General features: G+C 31.8%; 1 protein-coding gene across 1 annotated transcript in view; it reads left to right on the forward strand.

The window, feature by feature from the left end:
* LOC143237058 (vinculin-like) overlaps positions 1-15,135 on the forward strand; it is a 25,784-nt gene extending 10,649 nt beyond the window's left edge. The window contains 6 exon segments of the mRNA XM_076475894.1: positions 945-1,035; positions 1,038-1,059; positions 1,850-1,973; positions 6,960-7,050; positions 8,718-8,735; positions 14,188-15,135. Of these exon segments, the coding sequence (XP_076332009.1) occupies positions 945-1,035; positions 1,038-1,059; positions 1,850-1,973; positions 6,960-7,050; positions 8,718-8,735; positions 14,188-14,357 (516 nt within the window). The 3' untranslated portion in view covers positions 14,358-15,135.
* The last annotated feature ends 2,659 nt before the right edge of the window (positions 15,136-17,794 follow it).

Raw genomic sequence — 17,794 nt, forward strand, 5'->3', positions numbered from 1 at the left:
TTAAGACCATACAAGAAAGAAAGTAACCTGAAAATATTTAACAATAATATTTTCCTAGTTGTACCTGTCATTGACCAGTGTATTGAAATCCATAATTTGTCACTGAAAGAAAACTTTTTATTTTGTTCCTTTATCTGAAGCTGTAGAATCAAAATTATTCATTATCATTTTTATAGTCACCTACTGATAAAGAAAACAAATGTAATTTTAAAATTAGCATTATTAAAGAAAATGAAAGAAGTAGTTTTGTATTATGAATTATTGTAACATTGGTTTGTTAATATTTTTTTTAACTTTTAAGAAAATATACCTTCAGATGTAGTTCATAGTTTAACAATCTCTTCTTTTCATCTTGACCGTTCTTAATTTGAACTGAAAGCTCGCTCAATATATAATGTAATAATTAATATTTTGGTGGTATGTGTGTGTGTGTATGTGTGTGTATATATATATAATCACTAGGTTGAAATTATTCTTAACTACAATATTAGGCCTAATTTTGCCCCAAATATATAGAAGGGCTCTATCAAATTTTAATTTTCCAGTTGCCCTTTTACAAAACTAGTATTCTCAAGCAACAGAATCATTCAGAAAATCAATTACTGCATGTGAATATAATAACAATTTCTTTTCAGATACCAGTCCATTTTCCTCCACAAAATGACAGGAATTATGTCAGCTGACTTAGTATTACTTGGCATGAATATTACTATATTTCAAGCTGTAGAATACTTCTTGTTCATTTCATGTCAGCACCACATTTATGGTTCCATATCACTTAGTCTTTATAATATTAATGCTTTGCAAATTATATTTTATGATTTTTATCTTTCAGATCTCTGTGTGCATGAAAGTTCAGCCTTTTATTGCTGTAATAATATATGCATTTCTATACATGAGGTAATAGCTAATTGTTTAGTTGTTATTGCATACATTCCTTCTAGATGGCAGCTCATGGTCTTCATCAAGAAGTGAGGCAATGGTCGAGCAAGGATAATGAAATTGTAGCTGCTGCTAAGAAGATGGCTTTGTTAATGCAAACCTAAGTCAACTGGTTAGGTGAGAGATTGCTGGTTATTAATAAAATTTAAATATTAAAGAATCAATTTCACAGAGTAGAACTGTAAACTGGATGTTAGAAAATCCTAAAGGCATTTTGCATTATATCTCTGACCTGTATGCTTGTATTTTTTGTGATGCTGACTTTTATACTTATCTACTATGATATCACATAAAATGATCTCTGGGGTTAAAAGAACAAATAGCATATTTACTACTGGCTTTAAGACTGTGTGACTAGCCTCAGCTTTATCAGATAGCTTGTCGTTTTGTATTACCATGTAGTTAATTGCTAAGCAATCTTTTCATTATAATGTTTAGATAAATGTAACACCTCATAAGCCTTTTCTTTCAATGAAGAAGTAATATGTGTTTGATGTTTAAAATAATATAATATTCAAAAACACCTTATAATGTGTAGTATGATTAAAAAATTGGCTCCCACCACGACTTATCAGTGAGTCATGCTCTCTCTTCTTTTTAAAGGGCCACCTGTTGGCTGGGATGCAAAATGCTACATATACACTCTTCATAACAAAAGTAATTGTAAAATGATTGGTGGGACCCTGGAAAGTATTGTTAAAATAGTCTTGGATGTCAATGTGTTAATCATTATTTGGTCATCCTTGAGTTGATGAAATGTTGCACAGTTAATAAAAATATCCTAATTAGTGAAAACATTCCGATGAAAGCCACAGAAAGTTTTAGAAGTTAAAGATGTCCATTCTTTTCCCTACAATAATTTTTCTTAAAAATAACATTTACTTCCATATTTTTTTTGCAATGGCAGAGGAGAAGGAGGCTCCAAGAAGGATTTAATATCATGTGCCAAAGCTATTGCAGAAGCATCTGAAGAAGTAACCAGGCTAGCCAAGGAACAGGCACGAATTTGTACAGATAAAAGAATGAGAACAGTCAGTATAATCTTGATTTCTGTTTTTTAATTATTTGTGGTTTTATAACTACTTGTTAGTGTTAAAAAAGGAAAATGAATATAAAGAAATATAAAATGTTTTAAGATTTTACTTCAAATTAAAATATTTCTTCTAAGAAATGCAAAAAATTCAACATTTAACTGTTAGTAAAATTGCCAGGTTTAATATAGGATTCCTGAATTAATGAAGAACTATAACTTTCATTGTAAGTTTGATCATTGAAGTATGTGAATCAGAAGTTGGTGATATATTACCTTCTGCTACTGAAAGAAACACTTTGAAGGTTGTGGTAGTTGCTGGTTAAATACATAAAACTTTACATATGGTCATTAATTGAGTTGTAATGGTTCTGCCTTTACTCTTAACATTCAGAAATATTTTTAAGGAGTTTTAAAAACAAAATATAGGAATGTGTTGGTTATATTTATGAAATGTTATTTTATATTTAATTTTGGCTTCATATGGCTAGCTGGTGGTCATTTTTAAGTAGTGATTGATGCCTTTTGAATTATGTATAACAAAAGAAATTTTCAAAGTGTAAATATTCATTTTCACAGTTTAAAATATCAAGTGGAAATACACTGTGAAAATGTTTTCATAAAGTCATCTTTAATATAAACAGTTGCTTGTCTTTGCTGTCTTGTTATACAACCAAATTGCTAATAGTATCCTCTCTAACACGTAACTGCTCTGCATCATTAATAGCTGTCTTAGTCACTTGCAGGGAATGCCAGCTGATGGTTACCTTTGAGTAGTTATGAATGACTATTAGTCATTACTTAGTAGCTGTCTCAGATTACTGCTAGTATCTTCTCTTTACTACTTTTTGTTTTTACTAAATAGCTGTTCTGGTTGTTTTTCATGTAGTGTCTATTCTAGACAAATGCTTATTTTTAACCATTGTTATCCTGTGTAGTTAGTTGCTGTCATTGCTAATGACTGACTTTTCTGTTACTTCTTGTTAATCACTTTCTGTTAGTTATTACTGCTAAACTCTTGTTCTGACCAGCACTTTGTTAATTTCTGCTAAGTATCATATTGCATGTGTGTTATTGTTGTTTGAGTTAATCACCAGTAACTACCAGTTTTTAAAAACAAATGGGTGTTCTGAGTGACAACTGGTTTGTTATCATAACCAGTTAAGTATTTTGAGTAACAACTGCTTTGTTATCATACCCAATTGAGTATTCCAAGTAACTACTAGCTTGTTATTGTAATAAATTGAATATTTTATGTGACTACTAATTTGTTTTTATTAAGTGCTTATCCTGGCCATTATTTTGAGTAACTACTGGTTTGTTATCATAATAAAGTGAATATTCTGAATAATTACTGGCTTGTTATTATAATAAAGTAAATATTTTGAGTAATTACTGGCTTGTTATCATAACCAAAGTATTTGCTTATTGTCATCACTAAGAGATTATCCTGGCCAATAACTGTTTGGTATGGTTGAGTGTTTATTTTTGGTAACTATGAGCTTGTTTTATTTATCACATTTTTATTCAAGACATTAATACCTTCTACATGTGACCTAGAATATTCTGAGTAAGTACTAGTTGGTTATTTCTTGATGTCAACTAACACCTAACTGTTTTGAAAGCCAAGTGATTATTCTCTCTCTCTCTGTCTTATATTTGCTTCTTGCCCTTTTTCAATGTTTATTTTAATGTATTAGCTAATATCACATCTTAGTTTTGTTTAACTGCTTAATAGTTAATTAGTTGCCAGCTAGTTTCTTATTTGTGAAAAATGGCAATGTAGCTACTTGTCAGGATTATCTGATTTCATGGTTTCTGTGAAAGCCAAGTGTTTGATTGTATGTTTGGCAAATATAGGCAGCTGTCTGAGTGTCTGTATTTTTTGTCATTTTCTTTATTATTAGCCTGTATGATCATTTGATTGTAATTATTGATATGGTTTTAATTCTCTGAATTTGTTTTTAAATTATTTGATGATAATTTCTAACAAGTTTATTTCCAACATTTTGTCTGCTGATCTGCTGCTACCTTTGAGATGTTTTGTTTCTTCAATGTATTGTAATTCACATTCAGAAAACATGTTGTAAATGGTGTTTTTATTCTGCATTGGATCTTTAAGTGGCTATGTTCATATTATATTCTATTGTATTGCGTTCTAATTTCTAATAGAAGCTTCTAATGCTGCTTGATTATTCTTTGTATGTTTTTGTTGACATAAGAAATATAATTCTGTGTCTGTAATTGTCTGCATTATTTTTCATGGTGTTTATTTTCTTTTATCAGACTATCCATTTTCGAACAAAATTATTATGATTTTTTTCATTTGTTTTAACAAGGAAAACAAAATGGGTAGATAAGGATGTGAATTGTAACTATAAAGAAGTTATAGGTGATTCTTTGACAAGGCATGTGGATAGGATAGCTTGTGGGGTAAATAGGAAGAAAATAATCAGATTATGTTATTCAGAGGCACAGGTAGATGATGTAAGTGATAAAGCAAAATCTATTATAAAAGGTTCTAGTAATGATGCTGTTTTTTGTTATGCACATTAGGCTAATGATGTCAAAAGGTAGGTCAGAGAAGCCAATTGATAAGCACAAGGAGTTAATAAAAGCATTTAACCCTTACTCTGCAGCTGGAACATATATTTCCCAGTGCACTGGGAAACATACCTCTCTGCTGCAGTGACTAGGCTAAAGAAAAGGGCCATAATGTAATTATGTCAGAGATAGTGCTGAGAATTAATTGTGGGGATGAAATAATAAGTAGGTTACCAGGGTGGAATTCCAGACTAGGTTAATATGTGAGAATGAGCATATGAGGGCCAGGGTAAACTGAGTGCAGACAAAATACCGATGTAGAGAAAAGTTTGGAATGGGAAATGAGTGTAGAGGTAGTTTAGAAGGGTAGGCTTTAAGTGCTACAATTGTAGTGTGAGAAATATAAGGAATAAAATAGATAACCTTTAGAGTAATAGTAGGGAAAGAAGGTTTTATGTAATTGGAATAAGAGAAACTTGGTTAAATGTAGACAGTTTTGGTTACAAACATTTCTGTGAAATTCAAGGTATAGGTTATGTAATACAGATAGAGTACTAAACAGAGGGGAAGGAGTGGATTTATATCTAAATTGTGAGCAATATCCTGCTGAAATGAGAATAGCAAAGACAATAGCAAGGAAATTGAATCAATTTAGGTTTCACTTAGTGTATATAAAAAAGGAAAAAGCTTTTATTTGGAATTTGTTACAGACCATTAGATGATACTGATGAAATTAATGGGAAGTTTTATAGTAAGATTAAGATTTGAACTGTTCATGAGTTTATAATTATGGTTGATTTTAATTTCATGAGTATAGATTGGGAGTCATTAGAATCACACCTGGGACTAAGGGTTTTCAAGACATCCCACTTCCATCCCTATCTTGTTTGGTTCCTTTTTCAAGTTTAATAGCCAGCCTTACATATTCTCATTTACCAACAAACTTTATCCCTATACTTGTACAAAAATGGTTGAGAGGGTGAAATGAGAGACATTTGAGTACAAGTGATCATTGCTTTATTAAGTTTGATGTTTTATTGTGTATGGAGATCAGGAATAATGATATTTTGGTTACAAATTTTAAAGATATTTGACAAACATTATCTGTTGTGAATTGAGCATCCAAGTTACTTGAAGACATTTATCAAATGTGGAAAATGTTTAAAAATCAACTTTAAATATTCAAGTTAAAGATATTCCTTATAGAAAGAAAAGGATGGCTACAAGTAAGAAACCAGGGTGGCTTACAAGGGAATATGGGATAAAATTTTAAAAAGCATCACAAGTTTAAGAAATTTAAATTGACTGTTATGTCAGGAGATTTAGAGAGTTGGTCAAACAGGAAATTAGGGCATCCAAAAGCATGTACAAAAGAAAGTTAATGCTAAGAGTTTCTTTAAATACATTAATGGTAAACATAATGTTCAAATTGAGTAGGATATTTGATAAATGATAAAGGAAGTCTCATATTTAATTATTATGAGGTAACTTGGTATTAAATTCTGCATTTTCTTCAGTGTTTACTAATGAAGGTTTAAGCAATATTCCTCACCTTGTACAGTTCATAAATGGAAAAAAAAAAGTTTAAAGAATGATAATACTTCTGGGAAGATAATATTTTCCTAAAGGTTTTGAAGAAGGTTAAGGATTGGACATACGAGCCACTTAGTACTATTTTTTTGTCCTTAAATAATGAACAGACCCCAGCAGATTGAAAGTTGGCTAATGTTACTCCTTATTCCTAGGGAGTTGATAAAAAATTGTCCCAGTAGTTATAAGCATATTTGTCTTATGTTAGTTTTGGAAGAAACTATTGAAAGTGTGATAAAAGATGCTTTGCAAAGTAATTTAACAAAGTTTAGAATTTTAATGGATAGTCAACTTAGTTTTATTAAGGTAAAATCTTACTTTACAAATCTTTCAACATTCTTTGAAAATATTACTGGTTATGTAGATGAGGGTGAAGGTGTAAATTCAGTGTATTTGAATTTTTAGAAAACATTTGACAAGGTCCCATGTACAAGGCTTGTAAACAAATTGTCTTCATGGGGGACAGGTTAACTAATTGGATAAAAGAGTGGATTGATGGAAGAAAGTTGAGTTGTTATAAATGGAGTTCAGTCATACTGGATTAATGTCACAAGTGGAGTACTTTAGGGCATAGATGAGGGAATGGTCAATAAATTTCTTAAATTTGAAAATGATATCAAAGTTTTGGGTGTTGCTAGCTGTGAAGGGGATATTTACTGTTACTCAAGAACAAAAGTCATTCTTAAAATAATTTATGTTATGTATATGTATGTATTTATAGATAAGTTTTGAAAGGAATCTTCTTGATTAAGTTTTCAAGAAAATCTAGGTGCTTGGGTTGTATTAATTAAATTTATTGTAAAATATCATAACCCTTCTCATTAATTACCAAGGAATATTTGTTTTACTGCAGAATATTCTCCAGATCTGTGAGCGAATCCCAACAATAGGAACTCAATTGAGAATTCTGTCCACTGTGAAAGCGACGATGTTGGGTGCTCAAGGTAAGAATGCTTGTTTTTAACAAATTTGAACAGCAAATATTTTTTCCTCATCTGGGTTCTCTAATTCAACTCTGTTATATAGAAAATAATGTGAAATTTAATATGTGATGTGCATAAAAGTAATAATGTATAATGTGGACAATTAGGTATTATGTGAGCTGTTAGAACAGGAAGTACATCCAATTCTTCATGTACGTAAAACATAGCAACGTGAAACGTAAGGCTAAGAATAGGGGAAAGCAAGAAATATTAAATAAGTAGAGTAATGTGAATTTGTTTACATATTTAATATAAACAGCAAGAGGAAGCACAAAAATGCAATACTTGGTGTCCATAAAAAATCATATGCAATTTATAAAATAACAAAAGGTGAATTTAATAACCTTTAATAACAATTAATTAATTTAATAACAATGTGACAATGTTATTTAGCATAAGAAGGAATAGGAAATTGTTAACATATAACACATGTTTTATAACAGTATATTAGAATTTAGCACATGTAACAGAAGGTCTGAACAGGACTACATATTCTATAAACTAGTTGAAATAATAAAATTAAATAGCAGAATGTAGATGACCTGAAACAAGTAGTTGTACAGAAGTAATTTATTGATATATGAAAAAAGTAACAAGTTTGCTAACAAATGTTTAATGATAGGAATAACAGAAAATACAAAATATGAAACTGTGTACAGAAAACTAGTAATGTGTATCATATTGAGTGCTAGGTGATAGATAACATGAAGCAAAGAAGTGTTTTGTTGAGCTGTGAAGTGGTAAATATATTTAAAACAGCTGGTAAGGGGCAGAGCATTGTTCACCTCTGATAGTGCTTTCTCTATTCACACCAGCCATTTTTAAATATATAATTCTCTACAAGTGGGTTTTTTCGTCATCATGGATTATTAAAGTGCAATAAAATTCATATAAATTGTACAGGTTTAGATAGTAAATATCTATTTAATAGTGTATTAAAATAGCAGAATATAAGTGACCTATAGTGGTTATAACCTGTTTTAGGTCCCAAATAAGATAGTTATTGACAGAGTTCTTGTAGTAGAGAGTGTTATGAAGAAAATGAGTATTTTGTTGTAAATTATAATCATAAAACAACAACATTAAATATATTACTTTTCTAATGTAAACATTTTATCTGAATTGATTTAAAATGCTGTTATACTTCATAAATAAATTTATATAAAGGGTTTTATATAAATAAATTTTATAAATAAATATTTATAAATACTTTATAAATCATAAAACACCAACATTAAATATATTACTTTTCTAATGTAAACATTTTATTTACAATTTAAATCTGAATTGATTTAAAATGCTGTTATACTTCTAATGAAATATTCTAAATAGATTATACAGTGTGATAAATTTCCTTTTTAGGCAGTTTTAAAGTATTTTATGAATTATTTGAGTGTTTGTGTAAGGGATTGTCAAATGTATATCCTTACTGATAAAGTATAATACAGGCTTTCTGTTTTGACGGATAAATATATCAGTCCACAGTATATATTTAATCTCATGTAAGGTGGTATGATTGATATATGGTATAACTAACTGAAAAATAATTATTATCTTGAAAAAATACTTTTAATCTGGTGTTTAGTTTAATTCAAAGTTTTAATTTTCTTTTTCTACTTGCCAATTAGAAGGAAAAAATACATCAAGTAAGTATGGACATTTCATTCCCAAATTGTTTAAGTCGTAACTAAAGCAGTTTAAGAAACCAAGTAAAATGTGTGAATACATTTACTAAATTGTTTAAGTCGTAACTAAAACACTAAGAAATCTAATAGTATGTGCACTGAAGTGACATAGACCTAAACAATCAAAATAATTGCTTCAACCAATAATATAATTGATTATATTACAAAATATAAAAGCTTCATTCAGTAGACACAAAATATTAAATTAATAAAGTAAGAAACAAATTAAAAGTGTATTTCATCACACAGAAACAGGAAAACTAATGGTTTATGCTTTTTTCTCAACACATTGTGCAAAAAAAATTCCCAAGGCAAGATAAAATGAATAGCTTTATGATGTTATGGATGTTACTGTGAAAATATTTATGCATTGCTAAAAGGTAATGGCAATCTATGTATAGCTCTGGTAAGTATTGTGTATATAAACCACATAGTATACATAATTTTTACTTTCAAGGACTAGACATGCATATTTATGCCATTCAAAATATGTATTGAAATTTGAGGCTAATCCTTCAGAATTGACAAAGCCTTTGGTTGCTTAGTTCCATATTATAATACAGATGTACATAAAACTTTAATAATCAGGTAGTCACATGTTTTGATGCCCTGTATCTGAAACTATTGATTGGTAATTTTAGGATCCAGTTGCTCACTCAAACCTTTTGCTGTGATTAGATCAAATTGTAATGTCATTGCCTCTTACAGATTTTTATTTAAAAGTTAATTAAATTACTTTATTATAAATGTGTATGAATAAATTTGGCATCAACCTATAGTTAATAAATCAAATTTTAACATTTTATAAGTCTTAACTTAATTTGAAAAGGAAGCATAATAAATCTTAGTATTCTCTTGTATGAGAATCATGTCATCAATTTGCACCTTCTTCACTGTTTCTTCCATTCACTGTTCTTTCATTGCCTCTTTCTGATCCCCTGAGTTTAACATTTATTTTGCATTATGGTATAAATATTACTAAGGCAAATTATAATTTTTTTATAGCTTTCAACCTTTGTTTATGAAGACACAAACTAGAAAGCTATGCCCACTTGCCATATGCAACCTGTGACATTATCTCTTTTCTAAATTGTCAACAGTTATCTCTAATGTTTACTATTATATAGCTTTTAACCAACAGAAAGATAAAATATTAATTTAATAACTAACATATAATGCTATTCAATTCTCAGTACAGTTTTTATTTCTATGGTCTTCACCTCGAAAGTTGCTGTCACATAGTTCAAATTGAATAGTTAAAGGAATTATTTTATGCACTTCTCTCATTGTTAGAAAACCAGTTAAATTATAATAATCACAGGACAATGTTTGCTTTGTACATGATAATGCCCCATGTTCTTATGTGCATTCGTTAACTAAATAAAAACTGTGTACTTTACAAGTTACATATTTACACAGAAATAGGCTTAACATTCATCAGTAGGCCAGCATAAAAAAAAAAAAACCAAGCTAAATTTAAATACTACATTTCTTGTTTTTTATGTGTATTTATGTATTGATTATTATAAAAGTAACTAAAATGTAAAAATTAGAAACATTTTAGGGTAGATAAGATTAATTTATTAATTTAATGAAAATAATGATAAGTTTTTCTACAAGATATGTTCATGTGTTATGCCATTCAGTAGTACAACTTGTGCTATGCATTTGCTGAATGACTGATTTACAGCTTGCCATCATGGGATTAATAGTTAGATACTATTCAAGGGTCAATAAAACAGTAAATTAAGTTGAAACACTAGTTGGCTGTTATGAACCTTAAGATAAACAATTGTAGTTTTCTGTTACAAAGTGCAGTTGCTCTTGTAAGACAAAGGGTAATTCAGATTTATTTTTGTATTTTTGTGGTGGCTACGAGATCTATCAAATTGATGAATTTGTATGGAGCTAGGGTTGAGAAAATAACAGATAAAATACAAAGTTTTACTGAAAAAAAGTTTGGTATTCATTTAGGAGATCTTAGAGATAAAATTTGAAAACTGTAAAATGAATAAATATATTTTTAATGTTAACATGACAACACCTTGCACTCTGATTTGGTGCATTCATAGATAAATCTTTAGTGAAAATATTTAATTACAAAATCCAATTTTTTTGTACAAAAGACTTTGAATATGTATTAAAATGTTCAAAATTAATACTTATATAGTTAATTTTTGTACATTATATCCAGATTTGTTTATTAGCAGTGAAATGATCTAATCAGTCATCCATGAAATGCTAAAGCTCTCTTTCATTAAGACAGTGGTTCCTAACCTTTTTTATGCCCCGCATACCCTAAAAATTTAATATGTTCTTGCACCCCTCACAGTAATTATTTATTTAAGAATATAGGTGAAGGTGGCCAAAACAAATTTTTATAATTAGTTTTTAATGACATATAAACGAAAACGAAACATTTGGAAAAGAAAAAAATATTACAACAAACTAAAAGTTGCGTTAACCCTACATGGCCTACAAAAAAAATAAATTTTCATCCATACATGAAATGAAATTTCTTTGAATTTAAAATGTTCAAGTGTTCATAAGCCAATTTAAATTTAATGACTCTTTTGTTCCTGTTTATTTCTTACAAGTTTTTCAAAGCATGGCACTTTGTTGCTGATAGCAATCCACAAGTCGCCTGTGCACCCAAGTGATTTCTAGATTTTGTCTTGATTGACAAAGAGCACTAAATCCAAACTCACATAAGTATGTTGTCATGAATGGGATGAGCACATTTAGAGCTTTTTTACAAAGTCTTGGAAACATGTCCATTGCTGAACACTAGTATTGTTCTAAAGTTTTGCTTTCAAACTGCATTTCAAGAACTCGATTTGTACGCAGTTCAATAAGATCTTCCTTCAGTTCTTCATCATCCGACTTATCCAAATTGAAGGAGTATGGATTCATAATCTATTCTTCAGAAGTTTTGAGTTCTCCAAAATATCCATCAAATGACTTTGATAGTATTTCCAAATGATCCCCAGTTTCTTCACACACACATGGAATTAGAGACTCATCCTCACCTACCATTTCTTCGAGTGATGGAAAATTTGAAACATTCCCTCTTTTAACTCATCGACACCAAAGGTGTAATTTTTCTTTGAAAGGATTTAACTTTTCGCTGCATTTCAATATGTTTATGTTTTTCCCTTGAAGAGATACACTCAGGTCATTCATACGAGTGAAAATATCACTCAAATACACTAGAATTTGGTTGAATTATTGTGATTCTATTTCCCCCTGGGTAAATCATAGTTATGCTCCTTCAGAAAAGTTTTGACTTTTTCTCGCAGTTCAAAGAAGCTCATTAAAGCTCTCCCACATGACAGCCAGTGGACTTCTGTGTGGAAAAGCAAAACTGAATGCTCACTTTCAAAATCTTCACAAAACGACTTGAAGAGGCAGTGGTTTAAAGAGCGACCCCTAATCCAGTTGGTGGTTTTCACAGAAGTGTCAAGGACCTTTTTCAACTTTGGAGGCAATGTTTTTGATGCCAAAGCATGTCGATGAAGAAAATAGCGAGCATATTGCAAGTGCAGAATCTCTTGGTTCATCAGTGTAAAAATTCTGGTTTATTTCCTAGCATAGCAGGGGCACCGTCGGTACACACAGAACAAATGATTTGGATATCTAAATCATATTTCGCAAAGAAGTCCTTCACACACTGGAAGACATCTTTCCTTTTGTGGTTGTTTTCAGATTTTCATAGAACAGGAAATCTTCCAATATGGCACCATTATGGACATACTTCACTAGTGCAATGAGTTGACTGCAATTTGCAACATCAGTTGTTTCGTCAAATTGGAGAGAAATTTTCAAGGGACTAGCCCTGATATCTGCGATAACTTGGTCCAAAATGTCCGAACTCAAATCACCAATTCGGTTTGAATAACATTATTTGATAACGGCACTAATTTAAGCTTGTTTGAGGCTTCTTTTCCCAGAACAATTGTTGCCATTTCTAATGCACATGGTTTGATCACCTCTTCTGCAATTGTATGGGGCTTCTTTGATTTGGCTACTTTATATGCCACTTGGTATGAAGCCATCAGCAGTAGTTTGTCAGTAGATATAAAACTTAATTTTGGAAGGGTTGCTCGAGAATCAAAACGGGCTCTTCTACCTTTCAACGATTGAACATCATAGCCTGCAACAGCTGCTCCACCATGCCGGTTGTTGAAGTGTTCCTGCAGCTTAGATGGCTTCACATTTGCATTTGAAAGGACATTATCACAAAGCATGCACTGGGGTTTTTGCAGATCCTCAGTTGTTCCGATGCAAGTGAAACCAAACTTCACATAATCATCATTCCATTTCCTTTTCTTTGACATAATGAAGTTTTTTTGCACGAACACAGAATCAACAATGCATTGACTACCATAGCATCATGCATGGGTTTACATACTCTGCAAAACTTTCTAGAACATTCTTGAATATATGTTACATGATGTCATCGGTTAATTCTGGAAGTTTCTCGAGTCACGATCACGTGAATACATAACATAAATAAATAATAAACACTTTAAGCCGGTGTTCACAAATGTAACCTAATTAGTTGTGCCGAGTATTTGGGTCACGTTTATGTTTTGTGTGTTGTTTGTTTACAGTTGTACATTAAGATATCGGTCTGCGCCAGTGACGGTAGAAACGATAGTTTATTGTAACAAGGTAAAAAAGCTACATCTGTAACAAGAAAAATAAGAAATAAAAATAGAACGTAATTTTTGAATATATAGGACAGTACCCTTAATATAAACAAAAAAAAAAAATGAAATGTTATCTCGCACCCCTAGTTGGGAAACCACTGCATTAAGGTAAGAATTAACTTCTTAATTTAACAGTTATCTTTTTCTTGTATCTGGAGAGTATTTTTCAGCTGTGGCTGCTTTTACTTTGGTTCCATTTTATGACTTAACTGTTGTTTTCGAAAGTAGTATTCATTGTATAATTTTAGTTCATTACATATTTTGTTAATGAAACTGACAAGTTTATGTCCAATATGAGTTGGTTTGGTGTATTTGTAATGTGTTAGTGATCTCCTTCTCAACTGGTTTTAAGACTTGTAAAAAATAAGTAAAAGTGGATCAAAATCCTCAATAAGTTGCTTAAGTGTTTACTTAGAAAATAGAGTGATCTTACTTATACAGTTGAATAGGTAAAAATGTTTGCTTTATTTAGCTTAAAATACCATCTACACAATAACATCTGCTTCAAGTGGAACAGTATTAATGGTATTGTTTTGTGTGAACTATTGAGCAATGTGAGTGATAAGTTATTGGGCATCTTATTTTGTTTTTACCAATATATGTTACCTTGTACATTCTTAACATTAAAGCTAAAATTATTTAATCAATTTTATTATTTGTTTTTATGTTAAATATGTTTTTTTTTATCTTTTAAAAATTAGGAACTGAAGAAGATCAGGAAGCTACAGACATGTTGGTTGGTAATGCCCAAAACTTGATGCAGAGTGTGAAGGAAACTGTCCGAGCCTGTGAAGCAGCTTCTATTAAGATACGTACAGACTCTGGAATTCAAGTTCGTTGGGTACGTAAGCAGCCATGGTATCAGTACTAAATCAGTTCAGCAGCCAAACACTATATTCTTTGTGTTGGAACTGACTTCTTACTTCAAAGGCACTGTGTTTTTTTTAAGTTTTCTAATGAGCACACTTTTTTTATTTAACAGTTTTTCCTTTCCATATGGTTCATTTCTGTTTTGAGGGTTTTGAAATTTCTATGCAATGGTCAAAATTCCATTTTAACAGTTCATTATTTTATTATTATACTTTTATTTTACATATTGGTTTTGCATTTTTATCCCAGTAGATGAATTTAGGACTAACCTCAATGTTTTTAGCTGGCTGAATCTCGTGAGATATAACTATTCTTGGGTTTACAGCTGAAAATGTCATTAACATTGAGGTTTCCAAAATATAAGTACCTCCTCTCACACTTATTGATATTACTCAACTGTCAGAATTTCTCCCTTTCCCATCTGTGCAGTATATATGTATAAAATATCTTTATGACACACTGCTCATTGGCATGAATTATCAGGTTACTGCTTTTGGCACAGAAGCTAATCAGACCTCCCCTGTTCCAACTTTGTTATCTAGTATCTCTCAGTTAAGACTGACTGTGATCTGATTGATAGTGAGATGGAGACATATATATGGTACAGGGGAGTTATGAGGCTGCTTCTGCCAATGATCCAGGAAATTCTGGAGAGAAATTAGACTTATTTTTATTAGAACTTTCATTTACCAGGTTGGCTTTTCATAAGGTCAGTTTGGATGAGCCACCTCTTATTTCTTTTCTTCAGTTAGTCAGTTGAAGGTATGAGGTTCTGGAACTTTCCCAACTGCTTTTGAGTTTTCTCCTCATTTGATGACAGAAAGGTTTGAGAGTGGATACTTGGTTTAAGTCAGGCTCAGCTGATGACCATTCTGCTCCATGCTATGGAATTGGCAATCAGATTGTTACTTACTTCTCCCACTGTATGGATGGCTTTCTATCTTTTGGGGATGTGAACATCCCTTGAATCTCTAATTCCTTTTGGATGAGCACACAAGCAATTCCTTCAGTTGTTGCTGCACAGTCAATGGATTATGAAGAGTGATCCAGTGGATCACCCAGCCTCCTTACTCAGAATCAACATCTTAGACCTCAGGTGGAATAGTACTATCATAGGTGTTACTATACTACCACCTCATTCCAAAATTAATCTCTTCACAGATGCCTCTCTGCAGGTATGAGGTGCATATATCAACAGTCAGGAATTACAAGGCCTATGTTTGGGTGATGAAACTTTTTTTTGCATCAGTATTTTATAAGGGCAGTGTCTCAAAAACTAGATCCATTAAGGAAAAAATTGTCATTCTTCACTCTAACAATTCCACAGCAGTAACCTTGCATTTCCCATCAAGGGAGCGCATATCAGCCTTCTCGCTTGCCATGTTCTAGGTGTAATAAATTTGGTAGCAAATCAAATGCTCCTGATGGAATGGATGTCTATTGTGTGCTTTTTCTGGTGGATTTGTTCTCAGTTCATGACACTGATCATTACTGCATTTGCTATTCATAGGAATCCTCAACTACAGGCATTTTGATCATTGGGGCCTCATCTTCAGACATTGCAATAGATACAGTTATTCAAGACTGGATGGGATTACTTCTCTGTGTCTTCCTATTAGGCAATCTCTGTTGAGGCAACCTTGATCAAACATTATGCACCCAAACATTCTAAAGTTCAAGCATTATGCATGAAGTTATAAGGTCCTTTGAATGATGTTGAAGTTTAACTTCTAAGCTGCTTTGTGTTTGTTTCAATCTCTCTGTAAACCCACAGTAGACATTTATCAAAGAAAATGGCACACTTATCAAAAATAGTATATCGTAATGAAATTGAACTTTGTTTGCCTATATCTAAAAACCATATCTCATTTTTTGACCTGGATTTTTAACATAGGTCTAGCTTCAACTACAATTGCTTTATATAAGGCATCTTTACAGACTACATTTTGATGCTCTAAACATAAGAAATCGAGTCTCTAATGCTATCCAGCCTTCTTAAATTGTTTTGCATACTTCGTCCCAAAAGGCCTTTTCAGTTAACAAACTGGGTTATTATGTTAATATTACATGCTTTGTCTCAACATTTATTCCAGCCATTTGTCTCATGTGCTATGTATCACCTTTCCCTTAGAGTGCATGTTTTTGTTTTTGCTGGGCTATTGATGTCATCAGTTAGAGTTGTTTGCAACAGGGCTCTTTATCACTCTACTTATTTACTCTTACTGGCAGCCAAACAAGGGGATAAATCCGTCTCACCTCTATGACTGCTCTGACCCAGTTCTTTGTTATGTCCAGTCAGGGCTGTGAAGTGTGCATGGCTTGCACTAGTTCTTTTGAGATGATAGACGTTGACTTTTTATTCACTGGGATCCTTCAGTTTGTTTAAATTTATCCATAATTTCCTTGACAATGTGGGTTCACAGATTGATCCATATTGCTAATTTTCGGCTATCTTTGCAGGAGAGAAAACTTCTGGAGTTGCATCTTATTGTCTTCTTCATGTTTCTCTGTCTTTAGTTTTTCAATTAAATTTCTTGCTGGAGGACATTTTGTTGGCTGGTTTGTGGACTTCTACTACTACTTTTTTCACACATTATTTAAATGATCTGGTAACTTCATCCTCTGAGGGTTTTTGCCTGTGCCACATGACCGTTGACCACATCAGCTAGATTGTAAGGAAGGTTAAGGATTTTTTTTTACATTTTTCGTCTCTTTACTTTACAGGGTTTTTTTCTTCTTTCTTACTTTTTCACTGGATCCTACTCTGTAACAAGTATTGCCCAGACAATGTACTTTTGTCCAACCAATTCCACACCAGCAACCAGTATTTCAATATACTTTATACAAATTGCAAACAAGCTCTGTAGAAATGATATGTTACATAAGGCCACCTTGCAGCTGAGTGGAATTATTTACTATACTTGACCAACTCTCATGGACTATCATGAGTAAAACCTAAATGGAATATGTTCATTGTTGGACTGAATAAATTGGGAGTGGTTTACTTTTAAATTAAAACTTAGGTAACTGGTTCACTTATTGCACTATTCCCAGAGCACTGTTCCTCAGGGCTCCCCAATGCACATCACCCCCCAGGTTCTACTACTGGAACTATGGTGTCCTTACCACACCTGGTTTTCAGTTACTGGCATGGTGGATAGGGCTTTTCCTTCAGAGTGTTAGAATGTGTTCCTCCAGTCTTGGGGGCCCAGATGTTGGTTGGAGTAACACTAGCCTACTCGTAATACTGGTTGAGATTTGATGCTTTATTATCTGGTTGTACTGTGCATTGGCTCTTCTGTTTGATTAATATAGATTCAGTACATTGTTCATGGAAGATGGTCTACTATCTCCTCATAATTCTGAATGTAGATTTTCTCACTCTGGATCTTTGATTGAGCACAGTTGTTCCATGTCTTTCTAATTCCTTGCCTGCAT

Source organism: Tachypleus tridentatus, chromosome 2, assembly GCF_004210375.1.
Source record: "Tachypleus tridentatus isolate NWPU-2018 chromosome 2, ASM421037v1, whole genome shotgun sequence".
Classification (NCBI taxonomy): Eukaryota; Metazoa; Arthropoda; class Merostomata; order Xiphosura; family Limulidae; genus Tachypleus; species Tachypleus tridentatus.